Genomic DNA, 23,570 nt, shown 5'->3' with positions numbered 1-23,570 from the left:
TCAGCTTACTAGATTCTTACAGATTTTTGAGAGCCTCATCTAGGCATGTGTGTCCCCCTGCCCTCCAGGTGCTGAACCCAGGGCCTCACACATGTAAGGCAGATGCTCTGCCATGAACAACACTCACGGCCTTTCTGCTTTTTCTTTTTAGTAGTAAGAAATTGACTGCTAAATTCTCTTTTCTAGTGTCATAGAGTTTATTCATTACTATTGTGAAGTGTTTACTCATGTTAATACATAACTGTAACCTTTTATTATTTATGTGTAAGTGGTTTGCCATGTTTTTTCTTTTTATTCCTACTGTGAGTATACTGTAGTTGTAAAATTCATGTTGACTTTAACTTTTTCCAGGTTACTTGGAGTGATATAGCAGGTTTAGATGATGTCATTACGGATCTAAAGGACACAGTCATCTTACCTATCAAAAAGAAGCATTTGTTTGAGAATTCTAGGCTTCTACAACCCCCAAAAGGTATGGTTAAAAAAAAAGTATTGCCGGGCGTGGTGGCACACACTTGTAATCCCTGCACTTGGGAGGCGGAGACAGAAGGATCTCTCAGGTTCGAAGCCAGCCTTGCTGGCTTAAGAGACCTTGTTTCCAAATAAAAATATAAAAAAAATAGGTCTGGGAGTGTAGCCCTGAGGTAGAAACCCCAATACCACCAAAAAAAAAAAAAAAAAAAAAGTATGTTTGCCTAAAGCATTAAAATTCTAGAAAACGTTGAACTTTTAGCCATGATAGAACTAGTTTTGTGAAATCAGATTCTGAGAAGAATGCTGAGATCCAGTGAACTTCTTTTGTAAGTAATTGTTTTAAAATAATTGCTCATTCTTCAGTTTCCGTTTTTTGTTTTTGTTTTTGCTTTTGTTTTGTGGTACTGGGGATGGAACCCAAGGGCCTTCTACCTCCAGGCTACATTCCCAGACCTATTTTATACTTTATACTCTATTTGGAAACAGGGTCTCACTAAGGTGCAGAGAGCCTCACTTAGGTAGCTGAGGCTGGCTTTGAACCCATGCAATCCTCCTGTCTCAGCCTCCCAAGTACTGGCCATTACAAGTATGCACCACCACACCCGACCACAGCTCCCAATATTTAAATGTTTTTCCCTATAGTTACATGGTTATTTAACACTCCTTTTTATTGAAAGTAAAGTTTGGAGGTGATATATGCTTTTAATTCCAGTACTTGGGAGGCTGAGACAGGAGGATCACAGTTTGTAACCAGCCTCTGCTAGTGAGGCCTTCTGCAATGTAGTGAGATCTTGTTTCAAAATTAAGAGTAAAAAATAGCGCTGGGGATGTAGCTCGGAGGTAGAATACCCCTTGGTTTTATTCTCAGTACTGTAAACAAAACAAAAAACCCCAAAAATACCCCCCCACACACACACACACAAAATAAAGTTTGGAGATTAAGATTAAAAAAAATCCCAAATCACAGTATGGGCTTTTTTGTTTCAAGCTAAGGCTAAGACATTTTTTTGTTGTTTTACAAAATGTAGTGATCTCCCCACCACCATCCCCTATCAGCTATTTCTAGAATCCAGTGATGATTCTTTATAAGACATACTGAATTGCAGGTGAACTGAAAATTAAACAGCATTCTTTAAGGGGTACTTCTTTATTCAAAGTTCTTTATCACTTTGAAAACCTTGAGATTTGAGAGTTGAGCATATTTATAGCTGCATCTCTAAATAATCCTTTTATTGTTCATGCAAACATTAATCATGTGTGACTTGTTAAAGGCAGTTCAAATAGAGCATGCATGATAATTTACAGAAAGAAAAGTTGCTCGTTCATAAGGTAGTATATTTGCATTAATGATTATCAAATTTAAATATGTTTATCTCAGTATTTCTTTTCTTCCTCTTTTCCCCTCCTTTTTTGGTGGTGCTGGGGATCGAACCCAGAGCCTCACAAAGATAGGCGAGCACTTTGCCACTGAACTGCTCCCACAGCCCAGACCAGGCATTTTGGTTTTGCTTTTTGTTGGTTGTTTGTGGTAATGAGAATTGAACCCAGGTATGTTCTACCTCTGGGCTACAGCCCCAGCTTTTTTATTTTTTTATTTGGAAGCAGGGTCTAAGTTGCTGAGGCTGAACTTGAACTTGTGATTCTCCTGTCTCAACTTCCAAAGTACTTGGATTATAGGTATGCCACCATGCTCCTTATCCTAAATCTTTTATTTACTTATAGTTCTTTACAAGTGAAACCCTTATTTTTTTTTAAATCCATTTTTAAAAGGAGTATGACTTTTTTAAGCTTCTAAGTAGAATCAAGTAATCATTTTTTGATTTGCTAAAATCTGTTTTAAAAAAGTATCAGGTTAAGCTTAAGAAACAAAAAGAATACAAAACTAATAGTTAAAGCAAAATGCTTCAGATTAACTTGTGGGACTACACATTCATCACCCTTTGTACATCCTAACATTGTGGAGACCAGTTTAAGCAAAGGATCTAGAAAAGATGCCACTTTAAGTATTATTGTTAGACTTGCTGATAATGTGTCTGAGAGTCAGTGTGAATCTCAGTACTTAAATGTAGCAATAAAGATAAAATAGTATATATATATATTTATTTTATTTTATAATTATTATTTTTTTGTGTGTGTGGTACTAGGAATGGAACCCAGGGGCATTCTATCTCCGAGCTATACCCCCAGCTCTATTTTTTATTCATTATTTTGAAGCAGGGTCTCACTGAGTTGCAAAAGGCCTCACTAAGTAGCTGAGGCTGGTCTCAAACTGTGATCCTCGTCTCAGCCTCCCAAATGCTGGGATTACAAGTGTGCACCACCACGCCTGGCAAGATAAAATAGTTTAATGAATAATTGTAAAGGTAACATTCAAGCTTCACTACCCAGGTCAAGAAGTGCAACAGTGACATGCGTACCTTATCTCTTTATGTGTACTTTATCTCTCAGAGCTACATTTGCCAGGAAATTATGAAATTTTAAAGATTTCATTGCATAATTAATCTTCAGGCCTTAATAATTGCTGAGTTAATAACACTAATTACAATCTAAAAAGAAATGTTGGAAAAATCTTAATCTGCTAAGTATCAAAACTAAATTACTAGAAGTAAAATACTGAAAGTGCTTAATGAATACTTTGAAGGAAATGTGACATTCTAAAAGTACTGCATACATTTACGAAATGATGCTTTTATCTTCAGAGTGTACAAAATATGGAGGCTTTTGTATCAACACTTTGTTCTAAAAGCTGAAATTTGATTAATATATACATACAGATTTGTTATAAATCTGCATTGCAAATTAAATTGTGTGATAAAATGTAATTATTTTAAACACCTGCAGTCACCCGTGTGTTTTCAGCTTTAATTGAAATGGCATTAGATTACTATTTTTTATTCATTTTGAAGGTTCAGATTATATCTGACTAAAGTAAATTTTAAACACCTAAATGAACTTAAATAAAAATTGCAAAGACTAAACCAGGCGTGGTGGTGCACGCTTGTAATACCAGCATTTGGGAGGCTGAGACCAGAGGATCGGGGTTTGCGGACAGCCTCAACTACTTAGTGAGACCCTCTGCAACTTAGTGAGACTCTGTTTCAAAATAAAGAATAATGCCCAGTGTGGCGGCACACGCTTGTAATCCCCGCGCTTGGGAGGCGGAGACAGGAGGATCACGCTTGTTTGGAGCCAGCCTCGCTGGCTTAAGAGACCCTGTTTCCAAATAAAAATTAAAAAATAGGTCTGGGAGTGTAGCCCGGACGTAGAAGGGCTTCCAGGAACCCCAGTACCACAAAAAATAAATAAATAAATAAATAAATAAAAAGGGCAGGGGATGTAGCTTGGAGGTCAGATGCCCGTGGGTTCCATCCCAGACCTGCCCCCCCCCAAAAAAAATTGCAAAGACTGCTTGAAAATATTAACATATACTGTGTATGTGAGGAAGAGTTTGAACATTATTTTGAAGTAAAAAAAAGCCCTCAAGTTTATTTAAACAAGCTCAATTTTTTAATTTTTAAAAAACATTTAAGTAGGCTGGGAATATAGCTCAGCCTAGCATGCCAGAGGCCCTGGGTTCAATCCATAGCATAGTACCCCTTCTCCAAAAAAAAAGTTACTTTGTTTTTTTGTAGTTTAGGTATTGAATCCAGGGAGTTCTACTTCTGAGCTGTAACCCTTTTTAGTTTTTATTTAGAAATAGGGTCTCACTGAGTTACTATATGCTAGCCTCAAACCCACAATTGCGTGGTCTCAGTTTCCAAGGTACTAGCATTAAAGACCTTCTGCCGCCACTGTTTTTGGAAATTTTATATAAAATATTTACTTTCTCTCATTTAAAATTAATATTAAGAAAATTTGGATACTTTCAAATTCCAGTTTACTCCAGCATGCCATCTGTAGATATAATCATTCTTAAGTACTATTGTATGACAAAAGTTTAAAATATTATTTGTAATATTAATATTTTAGTGTAGTGGCACACACACCTGTAATATCAGTCCATGGGAAATTGAGACAGGAGGAGTACAAGTTCCAGACCAGTCTTGGAAACTGAAGACCCTGTCTCAGTATAAAAATAAATAAAAAGGTTTGGAGTATAGCTCAGTGGTAGAGTGTCCCTGGTTCAATCCCTAGCACCACAACATATTAATATTTTAACAATTGTAAAATGTGTGTTACAATTTTCATTATGACTGTGTGGAGTCTATAAAAGGCCATAACCATAGTATTATATTTAGAAAATGCTACCTCATTTTATCTGAGAAACAGTAATGATTCCCAAAATGTTCAGGACCATAGACATTGTAGAAATCTTATGTATTAAAGTGTGACCTTAAGTTGTGTTTAGAATGACTGATTATTTCTTTTATTTCTTTTTAATTTTTTATGTTTTATATTTTAATTTTCTTATATTTCTTTTTTAATTTTTTTGTTGGTGCATTGTAGTCATACATCTTAATGGGATACAAGATGGTGGAGACTTACATGCACACATCACCCAATTAGCTCTTTCTCTTGGAAAGGTTTTCTGTTTAGAAACAGTTGTAAGCTGTTACCTTTATCTTCTGAAGCTCTTACCTTTAGGCCATTTTCAAGGTGCCATAGTGCTCTATTGTTTTAAGAAGGTAGAAGGCACCTGCTGATTTTATTTAGTCACTGATAGAGTGATATGAATTTGGATGTCAAGATGATAGACTTTAGTATCCTGAACTAAACCTTTTATGGAGTGAGAGGACACAGAAATGCTGTGATCTCCACATACATTTCTGTACTGTAGTGATGGGGAAAGTAAAACATGATGCCTTTCTTTCAACTACTTTTTCTATTGTTAGATTAATAAAAGTATCAAACAATTGAGAAATTTTTAGAGTGGACTAACTTAATACTGTATTGTTTATTACATATACTACAGCAAAAATTTCATTTTCTTAAAGGTAACAATAAAATGCCATTGATTTTTTCAGGTGTTCTTCTCTATGGGCCTCCAGGCTGTGGTAAAACATTGATTGCCAAGGCTACAGCCAAAGAAGCAGGCTGTCGGTTTATTAACCTTCAGCCTTCAACACTGACTGATAAGTGGTATGGTGAATCTCAGAAATTGGCTGCTGCCGTTTTTTCCCTTGCCATAAAGCTACAGCCTTCCATCATCTTTATAGATGAAATAGGTATGTCATGTTTTCTATGTGAGTGTTTTAAAAGTGATATTTAGATAACCAGATTTAATTTTTAACATTTTTTCGGCCCTACTGATAAAGCAGAAGACACAATCAACATCCTAATATGCTATGCATAATTTCTGTGTTGTAGAATGAACCATAGTGTATTCATTTCCTTACTTGGTAGATAGGTTTTTATATCTTTTAATCTCTAACAGACTGTATGCAGTGGATGTAAATGAATTTATCGCAGATCACCCCCCAGAAGTTGAGCCGCCTTCAGCCTCGTTAGGATTACTATTTCAAAGTGGTTATACCTGTGTATTCCCACTAGTATATGATTTCTGTTTCCCTATATATTCTCTGAGGTTTATATTTCAAACATTATCATTAATTTTTCCAATCTCACAATCACTTTAATTTGTATTTCCTTGCTTAAATTTGGGTCCCTTAACATGTTCATTACCTACTTAGATTTTCTTGTTTATAAATTGTCATTTGGGGGGTATTTATTTTTCTTTATAATTCTTTGTTGATGTTTATTCTAATTACAGATATTTTCTAGGGGGTATTTATTTTTCTTTATAATTCTTTGTTGATGTTTATTCTAATTACAGATATTTTCTAGACTTAATCTTCTCATTTTGTTTATAATAGTTTCTCTTACAATGTTTATTGTTTTGTTTATGGTACTGGGGATTAAACCCAGGGGCATTATACTGCCAAGTTATACCCTCAGTCCTATTTTATTCTTTGAAATAGGGTCTCACTAGGTTGATGAGAATCTCACTACTTGCTGAGACTGCCCTTGAACCTGTGATCCTCCTGTCTCAGCCTCCCTGGATTACAGGTGTTTGCTACCACGTCCTGCTTTATAGTGATTTAAATACCAATAGTCACCTTTATGGGTATTTTTCCTCTATGATTTTTGCTTTTTCTATCTGGTTTACAAATGCCTTTATTATCACCATAAATATTCTCCTTTGAAATTTTTTTAATATATGGCTTGAGGTAGAAATCTAATTTCATTCTTTCTCATTTTGACAGCTAATTTGTAAAAAAGACCATCCTTCCTTATATGTCTTGACTTACATTAGTGGAGTTTATATTTTGTGGCTCATCAAAATTTTTGTTCTTGGCTGGGTGTGGTGGCGCATGCTTGTAATCCCAGCATTTGGGAGGTTGAAACAGGAGGATCTCGGTTTTCGGACCGCCTCGGCTACTTAGTGAGGTCCTTTGCAACTCATTGATACCCTGTTTCAAAATAAAGAATAAATAAATAGGGCACGGGGTGTAGCTCGGTGGTTGAATGCCCCTGGGTTCCAACCCCAGACCCACAAAAAAAAAAAAAAAAAAAAAAAAAAAAGGGCTGCAATTGTAGCTTGGAGGTAGAATGTCCCTGGGTTCCATCCCCAATACTGCAAAATAAATAAGTAAATAAATAAATAAATATTCTTTTCCTGGTACAATATTTATATTTACATAAACATATATGTATATATATATTTAACTGTGTGTGTGGGTGTGTTTGTGTAGCTTAATTACTATAGATTTGAATTTTATGTAGTATACTGGGCTATATAAAAGAAAGCTGGGCATGGTGGTACATACCTATAATCCCAGCTACTCATGAGGCTGAGACTGGACTGCAAGTTTGAGGTCACCCTGGGACACTTAACAAGGCCCAGTTTGAAAAAATTAAAGAGCCAGGCATGCTGATATATGCTCATAATCCCAGTACTTCAGAGACTGAGGCAGAAGGACAGCAGGTTTGAGGCTAGTCCCAGCAAGTTAACTATACCCTCAAACTTAGGGGAGGGGGAAAGAGGGAAAGGGAAAATAAATAAACCCTTCCACAGATATATAGGTGAGAATACCAATGCCATCTCGATATCTTGTACTGAGAAGGGGGGAATGGAGATTGAGCTGGGGAAAGCCCACCAAGGACTCTGTGCATATACATGACCGTCAGTGTGAACTGTGTTATGATATGAGACTGTAATGCAGCAATAAAAGTCCTTGTAAAAAACATTTAAAAAGGGGGTTCCAAGGGTAGTATAATTTAGAGGTAGAATGTCCTTGAGTTCAATCCACAGTACAAAAAAAATAGAGCTTGGAATGTAACTCAGTGATAGAGCACTTGCCTAGCCAGTGCAAGGTCCTGAATTCAGTCCCTTGTGCTGGGGGTGGGGTGGGGGGAGAATATAACGATATAGGTACACACACACAGATAGGTGTATAAGTTTGTTTGGGTTCTTATTTGCCTTGTATATTCTACCAGTTAACTCTTATGTATTTGATGTACATATTGAATAACAAGTATATAGCTGGGGCTTTTCTTTTCTTTTCTTTTCTTTTTGTGGTGTTGGGGATGGAACTCAGGGGCCTTCTACCTCTGGGCTACACTCCCAGACCTATTTTATATTTCATTTGGAAACAGGGTCTCTTAAGCCAGCTGAGGCTGGCTTCGAACCTGCTTGATCCTCCTGTCTCAGTGTCTCAGCCTCCCAAGCTCTGAGATTACAAGCGTGCTTCACCACGCCCGGCTTATAGCTGGATTTTTAAATAATTTTAAATTTTCTTTAACTGGGTTGCATAGTTAATTTGCTGTTATTATGATAGCTGATATATTCAGATTTATTTTCAGCATATAATTTTGTGCGCTTTTTATTTAGCAACATAGTGGGCTTTTTCTTTAAATTCCCTATTCCCTCATATAGGTTTAGAAGTTATGTATTACTTTTCTTCTAGTGAGACATTTAGTTGCCTACTTGTCTTAAAAGTCTAAACTAATCATCATTTCTCCTCCCAAATAGTGCAAGGACCTTAAACTCTTACATATTAACAATTTCCCTCATCTCTTATGTGTTGAGCAACATTTTAATTTTCTTATTTTATATCTTGCATATTAGTTATTGGTTTGTATGTGGGGGAGGGGGGTTGAAGACTGAACCCAGGGGGGCATTCTACCTTTGAGCTACACTCCCAGCTCTTTTTATGTTTTTTTTTTCTTCCCTTCGGTACTGGGGATGGAATCCAGGGGCATTCTACCTGTGAGAGACAACCCCTGCCCTAATTTATTATTCTTTATTTTTGAAACAGGGTCTCACTAAGTTGCTAAGGGTGTCCACGAACCCCGATCCTCCAGTCTCCGCCTCCCAAGTGCTGATGCTTTTGTTTTGAAATAGGGTCTCACTAGGTTGCAGAGAGTCTTGCTACTTGCTGAGGTTGTCCTCGAACCTGCCATCCTCCCGTCCCAGCACCTGAGTCCAGGGGTCACAGGCTGCCCCCACACCCGCTAGCTATTGCTTCTTACTCTGGCATCGCTCCTTCACAGTCCCATTTGTGCCATTGTTGTTGTTCTCTATTGCTTCTTGGATCGTGCCTTCTCTGGATCTAATTTCCTTCTTACTGAAGTCTTTTTAAGTTCTTTTAGTCAAGGTTGTAAAGAGTGAATCCTTTGTCCTGGTAGGAAAGTATTTTATCCTCCTTTATCTATTAAATGATACAGAATTCCTTTACTTCAGCATTTTAAAGTCACAGTTCCATTGACTTCTGATCTTTCTTGTTGCTTTTGAGGATTCTGCTTATCACTATATTTCTAAACAATCAATGTGTCTTTTCTGTCAAGTTGCTATTGGATTTTGCTATTTGGTTTTTCTAGGTCTGCATTTGTATTTATTCCATAAAGACTTACTGTTGTTAATCTGATTTTTGGCTTTCATTTGTTCTGAAAAATTTCTTAGCCACTATTTTTGAATATTACCATTGATTCTACTAAAAACAAAGCAAAACAAAAAAATCTTCATCTCTCGACTTAATTTTGAGTCATTTCCATACTTCTTTCACTTCTAGTTCTATCACATCTCACCACTTCTCAGACCTCCTGTTTTGTCTCTTACATTTTGATGTTCCTGGAATTTGAATCTCTTGCTACAATTTGTCATTGTTCTTTAAATATCATTGTTTAATGGGCAGCATTTTATTAAATTTCTTGCAAGTATGTAAAATAATAGTACAACTCAAAAATTACTCCAACTTTGGTAAGTTATAAAGAGTAATTTTAATCTTCCAACCACTGGGTTTATATTCTCTTGATTATTTGGACTTCATAAGCTCTACTTGTACTTTTAAAAATTTATCCTTTTTACATTGTAGCTTGCTCTTTTGTTAAATTCTAGTCCCCTTTATATTCTTAGTTTTTCAGCCGGGCTTCGTGGCACATGCTTGTAATCCCAGCATTTGGGAGTCTGAGAAAGGAGGATTGCAGTTCGTGGACAGCCTCAGCTACTTAGCTAAGCCCCTCACAATTCAGTGAGACCCTGTTTCAAAATAAAAATAAAAAATAGGGCTGGGGGTGTAGCTTGGAGGTAGAATGCCCCTGGGTTTCATCCCCAGTATGGGAATAAAAAATTTTTTTCAATTTATGCCTTTGGATTGCTCTTTTCTGAAATTCTAATTCTCCTTTAGGTTAACTCCCTTTCATAGTGGTTTGTTCCCTGGGTCATTTATAGCACTGGATAGATTTAGCTTTGTTTTACATAAGAATTCGGTGTCATCTAAGAAGATCTGTTTTGAGTTTCAGGAATTCACTCACAAAGGACCAATCTTTATGGTAATTTTTTAGCTTTGATTGCTCCTAGACTAAATGAGAAAATTGTAGACCTCAAACCTAGAGCGACACTCCCCATCCCTTCGTGGCCCTATTTTTTTTTTTTTTTTAATTAGGTAGAAAAAGTTTCCCAGGACCTCACATACGGTAGCGGTAACCAACGTTCCTAGCATTTTGGTGGTGTTTCCTTATGGAAAGACTTTTTTACCATGTACAATATACATATACATGTTTGCTAGCATGTGTGTCTTAACATATTTTCTATGTTTCTCCACTTAATAGTATTTTAGGCATTTTTCCTTGTCATTTTTATTACCAGGAGAGTGTGTGAGGGAAAAGAATATGATCCTATAAGTCAGAATATGTGGAATTCTAGTCACCTAAAAGGTTAGGGAAAAGCAGAGAGTCTTTCCTCTAAGACTCTACTTGACCCTTTTTAGCCTCTCAGTTCCAAATCATTTATTTCTCTTCTATATATTCTGAATATATATGTAGGAAAAAATGAAAATTATGAATTGTTTTAATTTGTTTAATTATATGCCAGAATTATTATGTAGAATAATGTCTGAAAATACATGAATAAACCCTCTTCCTCTTAATTTTTCATAAAGCTTTCAGCTTTTAATTACATGATTTAAATGACATAAACAGTAAACAATTCATTATTAATTTGTTAAGGGCTTTTTTCTTTTAGACTCCTTTCTAAGGAACCGTTCAAGCTCTGACCATGAAGCTACGGCCATGATGAAAGCTCAGTTTATGAGCCTCTGGGACGGACTGGACACTGATCATAGCTGCCAGGTATTTGAGCAGAACTGTTGCCCTTACATGTATGGCTTTGTTACTCATGAAAATTTGGTGGGCTACTTATTAATACTTTTGTATAAAAGTTTTTTCCATAATTTTTAATACTTATTGTTAAGTGATAAGGATCTGAAAGAAGGTAGTTTGTATAAATCATTCATTTTGAGGGCTTCATGTTTAACAAAATGTTAACAGATACAATGGAGAAGTGAAGAGCCAGGGTAAAGCCTCTCCTGGGGATTATCAGAATCATTTTGCCAAGGAAGAGGCTGGGACTAGTGTCTGTGGGTATTCTGTATGTAATTCTTTTTTTTTTTTTTTTTTTTTTTTTTTTTTGCGGGTCTGGGGATGGAACCCAGGGGCATTCGACCTCTGAGCTACACCCCTTGCCTTATGTTTTATTCTTTATTTTGAAACCGGGTCTCACTTAGTTACAGAGGGCCTCACTAAGTAGCTGAGCCTGTCCCCAAACTGCAATCCTCTGGGTCTCAGCCTCCTGAATGCTGGGATTACAAGTGTGCGCCACCATGCCTGGCTATAATTCTTTTTATTCTTTCTCTTTTCTTTGACTCCTAATCAAAATTCTTTATTGCATTACACAGTGACTAACATTTCTCAAATTTTTATTTGTACATATATTTTCTTTGTCTAGGTAGTGGACTCTCAGTTAATTAAAAGTAATTTGGTAGCTGGGCATGGTGGCGCATGCTTGGAATCTCAATACATGGGAGAGGAGACTGAGACAGGAGGATTACAGGTTTTTGGCCAGCCAGCAATTTAGTGAGACTTTCTCAACCTAGACCCTGTTTCAAAATAAAAGAATAAAATTGGCCTGGGATATAGTTCAGAGATAGAATGCCCCTGGATTTCACCCTTCGTGTGTGTGTGTCTCTCCCTCCCTCCCTCCCTCCCTTCCTCCCCCCCCCCCCCACACACAATTTGGTTCTGAGGCTCTTGAATATCATTAAATGTAAAGAAGAGAAGTAAGCTGGATGTGGTGGTGCACACCTGTAATCCCAGTACTTCGGAGGCTGAAACTGAAAGATCACAGATTTGAGGCTAGCCTCGACAACTTAGTGAAGCTTTCAGCAACTTATCAAGACACTGTTTCAAAATAAAGATAATAAAATAGGGCTGGAGGTGTAGCTTGGAGATAACAGCACCCATGGGTTCAATTTCCAGTACCACAAAAAAAAAAAAGTGGAAATAGAATATAAGATTTGGTGGATAATTTAACTTGCTCTCGAGTTATATTTCAGAAATTTGAAACCTCTTAGGCAGAAATAATGTAAGAGAAATATGTTTCCATATAATATCAGTAAGTTTCATTTTGGATAGTAAATGTATTATTATTGATATTATTGGGTTATACTGTGCTATTGGTGTCCTTCAAGGTGTACTTCTTTTGAATATTTTTGTTTTCATTTGTGTTGATTTTTAAATTTGACTGTTATTTCCTTTCTATATCCTTTATAAATAAGTAACATAGGCCAGGCATGGTGGCACATACCTGTAACCCCAGTACTTGGGAGGCTAAGACAGGAGGATCACAGGTTCAAGGTCAGCCTCAGCAATCTAGTGAGACCCTGTTTCAAAATTAAAAAAAAAAAAAAATGAAAAGGGCTGAGGGTATAGCTTGGAGGTAGAATATACCTGGGTTCAATGATCAGTTCCAAGAAAAATAAAAATAAAAAAGTAATGTAAATCTAGAAGTTGGCAGGGCCATTGGCATTTTTTCCCTTTGTTTTTAAAACTTCCCTCATCCCCTGTCCTGGGGATGGAACCCAGGATCTCACATGTGCTAGGCAAGTGCTCCACCCAGCCCCTACCTAGCATTTTGATGTTTAGTTTTATTGTTTTACCTTTGTTTAAAGCTATTTAGGTTTGCCGGGTGTAGTGGCACATGCTTGTGATCCCCGTGCTTGGAGGTGGAGACAGCGAGGCTGGCTTAAGAGACCCTGTTTCCAAATAAAATATAAAATAGGTCTGGGAGTGTAGCTTGGAGGTAAAAGGGTTTCCAGGAACCCCAGTACCACACACACAAAAAAAGTTATTTAGGTTTGAAAAGCTATCACTTGCAGTGCTGATAGTGCGATGAGATAATCCTGTGAAGTTTAGAGGAAAAACCCACTTGATATATACTACTATTGCCAGAATGCTCAGGCTTCAGGAGCAATGATTTTCATAACATTAGAGGATTTGAAGGATCCCTCCCACATATACTCCCAAATTATATTTAAAATAACCATATTTAAATATATATACAAAATATAATGACTATCTAAAACTTTTTTTGCGGGTCTGGTGATGGAATCCAGGGGCATTTGACCTCCAAGCTACACCCACTGCCTATTTTTTATTCTTTATTTTGAAACAGGGTCTCACTGAGTTGCAGAGGGCCTCACTAAGTAGCAGAGGCTGTCCACGAACCGCAATCCTCCGGGTCTCAGCCTCCCGAATGCTGGGATGATAAGTGTGCGCCACCAAGCTCAGCTTCTAAAACTCTTTATAATACTTCAATAATGGTACTTGCAACTGAACAGTATATATTTTAGTTACTTGAAATCATTAGCCAGGTGTGGCACATGCTTGTATCCCTGTGCTTGGGAGGCTGAGACAGGAGGATTGTGCAGGTTCGAGGCTAGCCTCAGCTACTTAGTGAGGCTCTCAGGAACTTCGTGAGACCCTGTTTCCAAATAAAATAGAAAATAGGTCTGGGAGTGCAGTCCAAAGGTAGAAAGCCTCTTGGCTTCTATCCCCAGCACCACCAAAAAAAAAAAAAAATCTAGTCTTTCCAGATTTGATATTACTCTATTTAAGATTAATTTTAATTTTGTCCATAAATATTTGCATAATACTAGATTAAAGTTTGATCTCTTATACAGGATTTAGTTTAAAGCCACTTAATTTTTGTTATCTTTTAAGTCCTAGTAATAATGATCTCAAGGAGCATTACTGATGGTTTTAAGACTTTGTGTTGTCTTTATATATTTAGGTCATAGTGATGGGAGCTACTAATCGACCTCAGGACCTTGACTCTGCTATAATGAGAAGAATGCCTACAAGATTTCATATCAACCAGCCTGTAAGTGGTCTTGATTGTATCATGAATAGCTAAGTATTTGCCTTTTTATCGGGCCGTGGTTTTTAAGAAGGGCTGATTCTGTGTCAGAGTCATCTGTGGCAGATGGGGAGGAGTGGAGCAGGAAACCCATAACTGCTTCTTTGTCCTTTCCACTCTCTGCTTTGCGTTTTCTTATTTTTATCCTAATATCAGTGTTTTTGCTCCTCTTCCATGAATGTAATTACCTTAAATTTTCCTAGATGTTTTAGTGATTTATTTTAGGAGGATACATTTTAAAATAGTTTTGAATTTTAACATAGAAAAAATTGGGGCCGGGTGTGGTTGCGCACACTTGTAATCCCCATGCTTGGGAGGTGGAGACAGGAGGATCCTGCAGGTTCGAAGCTAGATAGACCCTGTTTCCAAATAAAATATTAAAAAATTAGGTCTGTGAGTGTAGCCCAGTGGTAGAAGGGTTCCATCCCCAGTACCCCCCCCCCAAAATTGGGGAAATTGAGGTTAAAGGATTGTTTTATTCTAAAGGCCTAGCAATGAAGAACAACTGAGATTTGATTATTAGTAGATGTAATCAGTGCTTTCCTCTGACCAGATACTGATTCCTGAAGCTAGGATACTAGACTTTAACTTAAGAATGCAAATGTGTGGGTGGTGTTGAAACATTGCTGTCTTCTTTCTAGTATTCTCTCCCTCTCTCTACCTCTTTTTTTCTTTTTCTTTTTTCTTATGGTACTAGAGATTGCATCCAGAAGCATTCTGCCTTTGAGTTATACCCCAGTCCTATTTTATATTTTGAAACAGGGTCTCACTAAGTTGCAGGGAGCCTCATTAAATGGCCATAAACCTAAGATTCTCCTGTTTCAGCCTCCCAAGTATTGGGAATAAAAGCATGTGTACCACGCCAGACTCCAGCATTCTTTTTATTAGTTAAGAAGTACCCTCGGGGGCTGGGAATGTAGCTCAGTAGTAGAGCACTTGCCAAGAAGTACCATCAGATAGATGATTACTTCTTAAATATCTTGAATTTTGTCTGCCTTCAGATTGAAGAAAACAAGAAAAGGTCTCCATGGTAGAGAATATGTTGCATACACTTAACATCTTACATTTATAGCCATTAAAAGAAATTTTTAGTTTGTCGTTCCTTTCATGTTTGAGAATAAAAATATAATTTCATTTATAATTTTTGGCTAAAAACTCTTTTTCCCACTTATATCCCCCAATTTTTCATTTCAGCTTGTGGCAGTAAACGTCACCTGGAGATCAGTGCTGTAACTTCAGCATAAGATCATTCTGATAAACTATATGCTGCAGGGAGAGTCTGATTCCTCTGAGGACATGTACATACTTAGTCACTGTGTTTGAAAATTAGCTTATAAACCAGTGAAGAGATTTTTTAACTTAATATAGGAGACTATAAATTGCATTAGCATGACTAATACTCATTGGGCATTAATACGTGCCAGACACTCACTGGCTTCAGAGAAGGGAACCTGGCTCTTGTTCTTTAAGAATTTTGTGTTGTAGGGGAAGCAGACACATAATTAATGTAAAATATGCTTTGTTTAAAGACCTGTGAGAACTGAGATGATGATGAAAACCAGTAATTGTTTCTGTGGACTCAGTGGGGTTTACAGAATGCAGTTGGGCTTCTAAGGATGGTAGGAAATTGGCAGGCAAATGAGACAAGGCTTTTCTGCCAGAATGAACACAGGCAAGAAGATATGAAGATATAGTTCAGTGGGTGAGTCTTAGGGGTAGTTTAATTAGAGCACCAAGGAAAATAGCAGTAAGATATACTGCTGCCAAGTGTAGAAGAATTTTGTATGCTTTGCACAGCAACTTTATATGTTTTTGTAAGCATGACTTTAGAACATTTTAAAGAAAATTAGTTTTCTTCCGTTATTCAGAACGCCCAAATTAGTGGTCTTTATCAGTAATTCAGTTGTAGACCAACAGGCAACAAAGATTTTGATGAATAGTACATATCAGATAACTAGAAAAATACTCTGTAGCTGGGCATAGTGCTGCATGTCTGTAAGCTCAGTAATTGGGAGGCTGAAACAGGGGGATTGCATGCTCAAGACTATCCTCAGAAGCTTGGCAAGAACTAGCAACCTAGCTAGACCTTGTTTAAAAGAATAAATTAAGAGCTGGTAGTATAGCTCATAGGTAGAATGCCCTTGGCTTCAATGCCCAGTGCCTTTCTAAAAATTCATGTAATCCAGCCGGGCGTGGTGGCGCACACTTGTAATCCCAGCTTTCGGGAGGCTAAGACTGGAGGATCGTGATTCGTGGATAGCCTCAGCTACTTAGGCCCTCTGCAACTCAGATCCGGTTTCAAAATAAAGAATAAAAAAATAGGGCAGAGGGTGTAGCTTGGAGGTTGAATGCCCCTGGATTCCATCCCCAGACCCACAAAAAAAAAAAAAAAAAAAAAAAAAAAATTCATGTAATCCAGTAGAAAAAAAGAGTTTTGATGGTATAAAACATAGGGTACAACATGGAAAGTAGCCTGTATTAAAGTTGTAAATTTAATATATTTTGTGTTACCAAATGAGTTGTGAAAGGTTTCATCAGATTTGTTATGAATTTGTATATGGTTGACATAACTGGAATTGTCACCTTTTCATTCTGTGAATATACACATACATTGGAGGGTAATTTTTGTATGTAACTACAGTGTGAAAGTATATTATTAACCCTAATAATAAAGGTTAATTAAAACTCCTCTACAAGTAAAATGCTTATTAACAAAAAGTAGTTATTGGTGGTTGTATAATATAACAAATTAGTCTTTCTGCTTAACACATTTGAGTTATAGAAGCAGTGGTTTGATTTTGCTTTTCAGATAATTTATTTCAGGTAACTTTCTACTTGTTTTACTGAGGGTTGGAGGAATAAGGATGAGTTTGGCCATAATTCTTTAGAAAAATCTCTATTTACTCTATGTGTACCATATTTTATAAAAGGAGTCAACTGTAGCTTCTATTATGTGGTGTAATTTGAGGCATCACTGGTAGGAAATCATTGATACTGCATAAAAATTCACTAAGTATTAGGGAATGTGGAAATTTTATTTAAAATGCAAGAACAAAGGGGGTATTTATGGTAAAAACATCTTCACACAGCATTGGTGATTTTCATAAATTTAGTACAAGAAGTACAAAAACGAAGGTTGCAAAGCTATGTAGGAATGACATTGTAGTCTTAGGTATTTGCTCAGTCCTTCAGTGAACTTAGTTGAGGGCACATTTGTAGATGTGATGCTAGGCCTTGGGGATGCAGAAGCCGCAGTGGAATTCAGCGGGGCAACCACGGACAATTACTGCGGACTCAAATCAAGGCCTTGCTTTGACCTCTGTCAGACGTTTTGTCATTTGGTATAGGTATCATCATGTAGTTTATAATGGAAGAAATAGCAGAAAAACTAGTTGGTTCTTACCTTTTTTAAAGAAAATGCTAACTGAAAATCTTTCTGGTTTTAGGCTCTAAAACAAAGAGAAGCAATCTTGAAGCTCATCTTGAAAAATGAAAATGTAAGTAGAAAATTAGTATTTTTCCTCATAATATATTTATAAAGTCATTTTAAAAATAGGAAGAACGTCCGATTTCTTATTTTTTGTGACTGACTAATCTCACTTAGTATAATGTTCTCCAGTTCCATCAATTTCCCTGTAAATGACATAATTGTGTTTTTCTTTATGGCTGAGTAAAATTCCATTGTGTACATATCCCAGAATTTTGTAATCCATTCATCTGTTGATGGACATCTTGGCTGGTTCCCTAGTTTGGCAGTTGTGAATTGTGCAGCTATGAACAAAGATACACATGCATTAGTTTGGTAGTTTGGTTTCCATTCTTTTGGGTAGATACCCAAAAGTGGTATTGATGGATCATATGGTAAATTCATTCCCATTTTTCTGAGGATCCTCCACACAGTTTTCTAAAGTGCTTGCACTAATTTACAATCCCACCAACAATGTTTGAGTTCCCACTTCTAATGACTGCCATTCTAATTGGAGTTAGGTGAAATCTCAGGGTAGTTTTGATTTGTATCTCTCTGATTGCTAATGATGTTGAGCATTCTTTCATGCATTTATTGGCCTTTTTGGGGGGGTGTCTAGGGATGGAACCCAGGGGCATTTGACCTCTGAGCTACAGCCCCTGCCCTATTTTCTTATTTTTTGAAACAGGGTCTCGCTAAGTTATGGAGGGCCTCACTAAGTAGCTGAGGCTGTCCTTGAATCATGATCCTCCTGTCTCAGCCTCCCAAATGCTGGGATTACAAGCAAGCGCCACCACACCCGACTCACTTGCCCATTTTTGATTGGTGTATTTGTTTTCTTAGTGCTGAGTTTCTTGAGTTCTCTGTGTATTCTAGATATAGATGAGCAAATAAGGCAACCTAACTGAGAGAGGAAGAGGAAAATTCTCTAATGCACATGATGTATATTCACAAACATATCAAAGTCACATGAGGAGGGAGGGGGAGGGAATGGGGCAGGAATTAGGCAAGGTCTAATTGTGTGCATGTTTGCCTCCACCATCTTGTTCCCCATTAAGATGTATACCCAAAGCCAGGCGTGGTGGCACACGCTTGTAATCCCAGCATTCAGGAGGCTGAGACCTGAGGATCACATTTTACAGATAGCCTTAGCTACTTAGTGAGGCCCTCCACAGTTTCTTCTCATCAAGGGAAACCATCAAGAACCTAAAGAGAAAGCCTACAGAATGGGAGATCTTTACCAGCCACCACTCTGATAGAGGGCTAATATCCAGAAAATACAAAGAGCTCAAAAGACTCAACACTAGCAAAACAAATAACCCAGTCAAGAAATGGGCAACTGAACTGAATAGACACTTCACAAAAGAAGAGATACAAATGGCCAATAGATACATGAAAAGATGTTCAACATCATCTTTAGAGATCAAATGAGTATTACATATATTTTTAAGAGTCACTTAAACATTTTTTCTGTGAAATTTTGCTTGGCTTATTTTTCTGTTGCACTGTCCTTTTTCATAGAAATTTTTAGGAACTAGATGTATTCTAGGGAGATTTGCCCTTTGGCCATATGATTTGAAAATATTTTTCCCAAGCCGGGTGTGGTGGCGCATGCTTGTAATCCCAGCATTCGGGAGGCTGAGACTGGCTGAGACTGGAGGATCGAAGTTCGCGGACAGCCTCATCTACTTAGTGAGACCCTCCACAACTTAGTGAGACCCTGTTTCAAAATAAAGAATAAAAAATAGGGTAGGGAGTATAGCTCAGAGGCCGAATGCCCCTGGGTTCCATCCCCAGGCCTGCAAAAAAAAGAAAGAAAATATTTTTCCCAATTTTTTATTTTATTGGGAATTTTCCCCAATTTTATGGGTATGCATAAAGTCTTAGTAATGTCTTTCCATTGCTATAATCGCAAGATCTTAGAATGCCTTAATGGCTGGGTATGGTGGCACACACCTGGAGGCCTAGCTACTTTGGATGCTAAGGTAAAGAGGATAAGGGGTTCAAGCCATCTGGGGCAACATAGTGAACCTCATCTTTAATTAAAAAAAAGAAAAGAAAAAAATGGCTGGGTGTGGTGGCACATGCTTGTAATTCCAGCGCTTGGGAGGCTGAGACAGGAGGATGGCAGCCAGCTTCAGCTACTTAGTGAGGCTCTCAGCAACTTAGTGAGACCCTGTTTCCAAATGAAATATAAAATAATAGGTCTGGGAGTATAGCCTGGAGGTAGAAAAGTCTCTGGGTTCCACCCCCAGCACCACAAAAAAATGAAAAAAAAAAGAATGCCTTAGTATAGATGTCCCTTATGTCTTACAGGTTCTGTGACCTGGCATTTTGGTTCCACTGCTTCTGTACCCCAAATTAAATGATTATTATTACTTAAAGCGATTTAGACTTATCTATATATGTTTACCATTTTCTTTGCTTATCATTGCTGCTTGTACATCTCATATCTTGTAGGTAGGTCTGCTTATCAAGGAATAATGTGATTTCTCATTAACTCTCACTTTAGGAATTATCATTGTCCTTGGAGGTCACAGTTGCAGAGCTGGCAGTAGACCCCCTCCTCCTCCTTAAAGGTTTCCTGTCCTTGTGTAGATTGCTGTTCTTTCTTAAACACTAGTCTTCCACAAAGGGAAACTTAGTAACTAATGAAGAGCAGCTTTTCAAATCAATGGGGGAAGTAGTTACTATGATAAGTGGTTAGCTATTGTAGGAGTCAAATAATGTTAGCTGTCTACCACACTGTTCAGATGCTGGCTCTGTGACCTTGTTAATTTCTCCAAGTCCAATGATTCTTTTTTTTTTTTTTTTTGGTGGTACTGGGGTTCCTGGAAGCCCTTCTACCTCCGGGCTACACTCCCAGACCTCTTTTTACATTTTATATTTGGAAACAGGGTCTCCTAAGCCAGCGCGCGCGGCTGGCTTCGAACCTGCGCGATCCTCCTGTCTCTGCCTCCCAAGCCCGGGGATTACAATCGTGCGCCACCACGCCCGGCCCAAGTCCAATGATTCTTATCAGAAAATGGGTAGTACTTACTGAGCAGGATTAAATGAGAATAATATATACAAAGTGCTTAGCATAGTGAGCGAAACATATGAATCATTTAAGAGCTGTTAGTAATAAGTTCTTTTTTGGTTCATTTTCTCTTTAATCTCATCGACATAAATTCAGTATGACAGTTATATTCTCTCCAGACTTATTTGGCTCAACCACACCCTTAGGAATGTCACCTCAGGATCTTCCTGAGAGGTACCAAAGTGAACAGTGTTTGAATGTCTGTTCCCCACTGCTCCACAGTGTATCCAATGAGACCTGCTTCCATTCCAGTCATGACAGTGAAAACTAGTTTTCAAATTTCTGAGCTTTTATGATTAAAAAACTTTTAGAAATTGAAACATTTAACTCTAAGATGATTGGAAGTATTCTTTGCCTTATATATTTTTTTTAAGTATGTTTCATGTTTATTTAAGGTGGATAGGCATGTAGACCTGCTAGAAGTTGCCCAGGAAACTGATGGGTTTTCAGGAAGTGACCTAAAAGAGATGTGTAGAGATGCTGCCCTGCTCTGTGTCAGGGAATATGTTAATTCTACATCAGAAGAAAGGTATGTACATTTTGGCTTGCTCTCTAGTATTTGCCAAATCTTTTACAGATCTTAGGTTTTTTTTTTTTTAATAAATTTTACCCTTTATATTAGCGTCCCTGCTTGTGAATTCAAATTAGCAAACCTCCCCTTTATTGCCATCTTTCTAAAGGGGAATTCTGATAATGAAGAAAGGGAGAGGCTGTGAGGAAGTTCTAGAACAAAAGGGGAAAGAAGCTCAATTTCTACTAGTAATCCTTGGAATGGGTCATAGAAGGCTGACAGAAACTCAGGTTTCTCCACATCTCTTAGGAAAACAGGGTTCTCTGGCATCCCCTGATTACTTCTGCATCTCAGATTCCATTATAAATGGAAACAAGTGTCTCGTCACTCCATAAATTCTTCCTGTAAATAAAAATGACCTAAGGTCTAGTTTTCTTCAACTTGTTAATATAATACATTTACTAGACAAAGCATTTGTCACTAAAGCAAATTTTACTTGAAGCCAGTTCCACAGTATGGTGGGCTTGAAAATCAACTTTGTACCATCCTTCTTTGAGCAAAAACATTACTAGACTGGTATAAATCAGCCCGTATGAGCCCTGTCCTTTAAGGACGCTTCCCAAAAGGCCACTTGTCGAGCCAGTATGACACTGTATTTGTTTTCAAATAGCAGCCCTCTAACAGGCTTGCTGTGGCTCTTAGTGAACCAGTGCACTGTGGAGGGTGTGGGGAGTGAGTTCTCACACTCTTGCCCCTTTGTTTCTCAGTCTCCCTGAACTTGAGGTTCTTACTCCAAGCGATTCTGACTTACCTGGAGTATTTGTGTACTTTAGAGTGTGTTACCATAGCACAGTTCTTCACTGAGTTGGGAATGCGTTTGACCTCTGCAGCCAAGAATCTATCTTTCAAAGGCCTTTTTTTGGGCAGAGGATGTAGGTCAGTGGGAGAGCTAGAGGCCCTGGGTTCAGGCCCCAGTACTATAAAACAAACACCCCAGAGATCTTTTTTGTTGTGTGAATGATGGAGAAATATTAATCTGTATATAAATTTTGCTTAAGTAAATTGTCGGTAATGAAAGATTTTTCTCTTGCCTCAAAGCCTTGAAAATATTATATCTGATTATGAAAATTCTAATAGACTTGGGTTATCATTAACTTTCCCTGAATGTTTTTCTATACATATCTTTGAATTACAGAGAAGGCATAGTATACTTAATTTTGTTTTTCTCATAATTAAAATGAGGCAGAATTGGATTTGTTTATTAATAGCAACACACTTCCAGCTCATAAAAAGCTAAACATGAAATGAGTATGCAGCTAATTCATTTAATTCTGTTTTCATAAGAGTAGCTTTAGATTTCTTGATTGAGATTATATTCCCATTTAAACTGACATACTTTTACACTGGGTAACATTTTCACCCTATGGTAATATTCTGTATTTTTGCTTTTGGTGTGTAGTATTTATTGTTGCCAACATTTTAATTTCCTACCTCTCAGCAGTCATGACTTATGTATGCATAGGTAATTCTTGAAAGAATAGATCTTGGTAAAATATTTTAGAGAGGTGTATTATGAAGTTATTCGACTAATGGTTTTGCTTGCAATTTAGTCATGATGAAGATGAAATTCGGCCTGTGCAACAGCAGGACCTACATCGTGCAATTGAAAAGATGAAGAAATCAAAGGACGCAGCGTTTCAGAATGTTTTGACTCATGTTTGTTTAGATTAAGAGTAAAGATCATTTGTACAGTTGAGTGGTCTAGCTTGGTGTGCCCTTTTATCAGTTATGAGAAGAGAGTGGAAGGAGTATTGTTTAAACAGTGAGCGAGTTTCCATGTTCGTGGTTTTATACTCTGAATCCTAAGTTATTGAGGTATCGTCGTTCTGTGAATGGTATTACTACTTGTCAGAAATCATGAGGAAGAACAATTCAATCCAGCCCAAGTGTGGGTGCTTGTGTTTGACCTCTCTAGCCATATGTTGTCATAGCCTTATAGAATCTAAGCTGGTCTTAAAGTAATATTTGATTCATTGGGCCATTAGTGAGAAACGGGAAAAGTGGTTAGGTGCTGGTTCCTAGACACGTGAGTGTGTGTGTATGTGTGTGTGTGAGTAAGTATGTGTGTATATTAAGTGTATATATCCACACATTTTTTATTGACATTCTATAGATATGTTTGAATACAGAAACATTTTTTACCCCAAATACTGAATCCAAAAGTACCAAATAGTATATAGCAAAATTCAAACTTAGGGTTGTATCTAACAGGTACAGTGATTCAGCCATTTCTAGTTGTCATTTGTTTAACCTTCTTAAGTTGAGCATTTCTGTGTCTGCAGTTGAT

At 37.4% G+C, this 23,570-nt stretch overlaps 1 protein-coding gene across 2 annotated transcripts in view; it reads left to right on the top strand.

The window, feature by feature from the left end:
• Positions 1–22,954, top strand: part of ATAD1 (ATPase family AAA domain containing 1) — a gene marked incomplete at both ends in the record, with an annotated part of 32,850 nt that extends 9,896 nt beyond the window's left edge. The window contains 7 exons of one of the 2 annotated variants that reach the window (XM_080693592.1): positions 352–472; positions 5,439–5,639; positions 10,937–11,043; positions 14,042–14,131; positions 17,614–17,664; positions 21,108–21,241; positions 22,834–22,954. In XM_080693592.1, coding sequence (XP_080549718.1) covers positions 352–472; positions 5,439–5,639; positions 10,937–11,043; positions 14,042–14,131; positions 17,614–17,664; positions 21,108–21,241; positions 22,834–22,954 — 825 coding nt within the window. The remainder of the gene's footprint in view (positions 1–351; positions 473–5,438; positions 5,640–10,936; positions 11,044–14,041; positions 14,132–17,613; positions 17,665–21,107; positions 21,242–22,833) is intronic. The other variant, XM_080693591.1, reaches the window with a different exon arrangement.
• Between the last annotated feature and the right edge of the window lie 616 nt (positions 22,955–23,570).

This window comes from Muscardinus avellanarius (assembly GCF_963383645.1).
Source record: "Muscardinus avellanarius genome assembly, chromosome: 4".
Classification (NCBI taxonomy): domain Eukaryota; kingdom Metazoa; phylum Chordata; class Mammalia; order Rodentia; family Gliridae; genus Muscardinus; species Muscardinus avellanarius.
The sequence above is the reverse complement of the archived record's forward strand: the minus strand, read 5'-3'. Positions and strand labels throughout refer to the sequence as shown.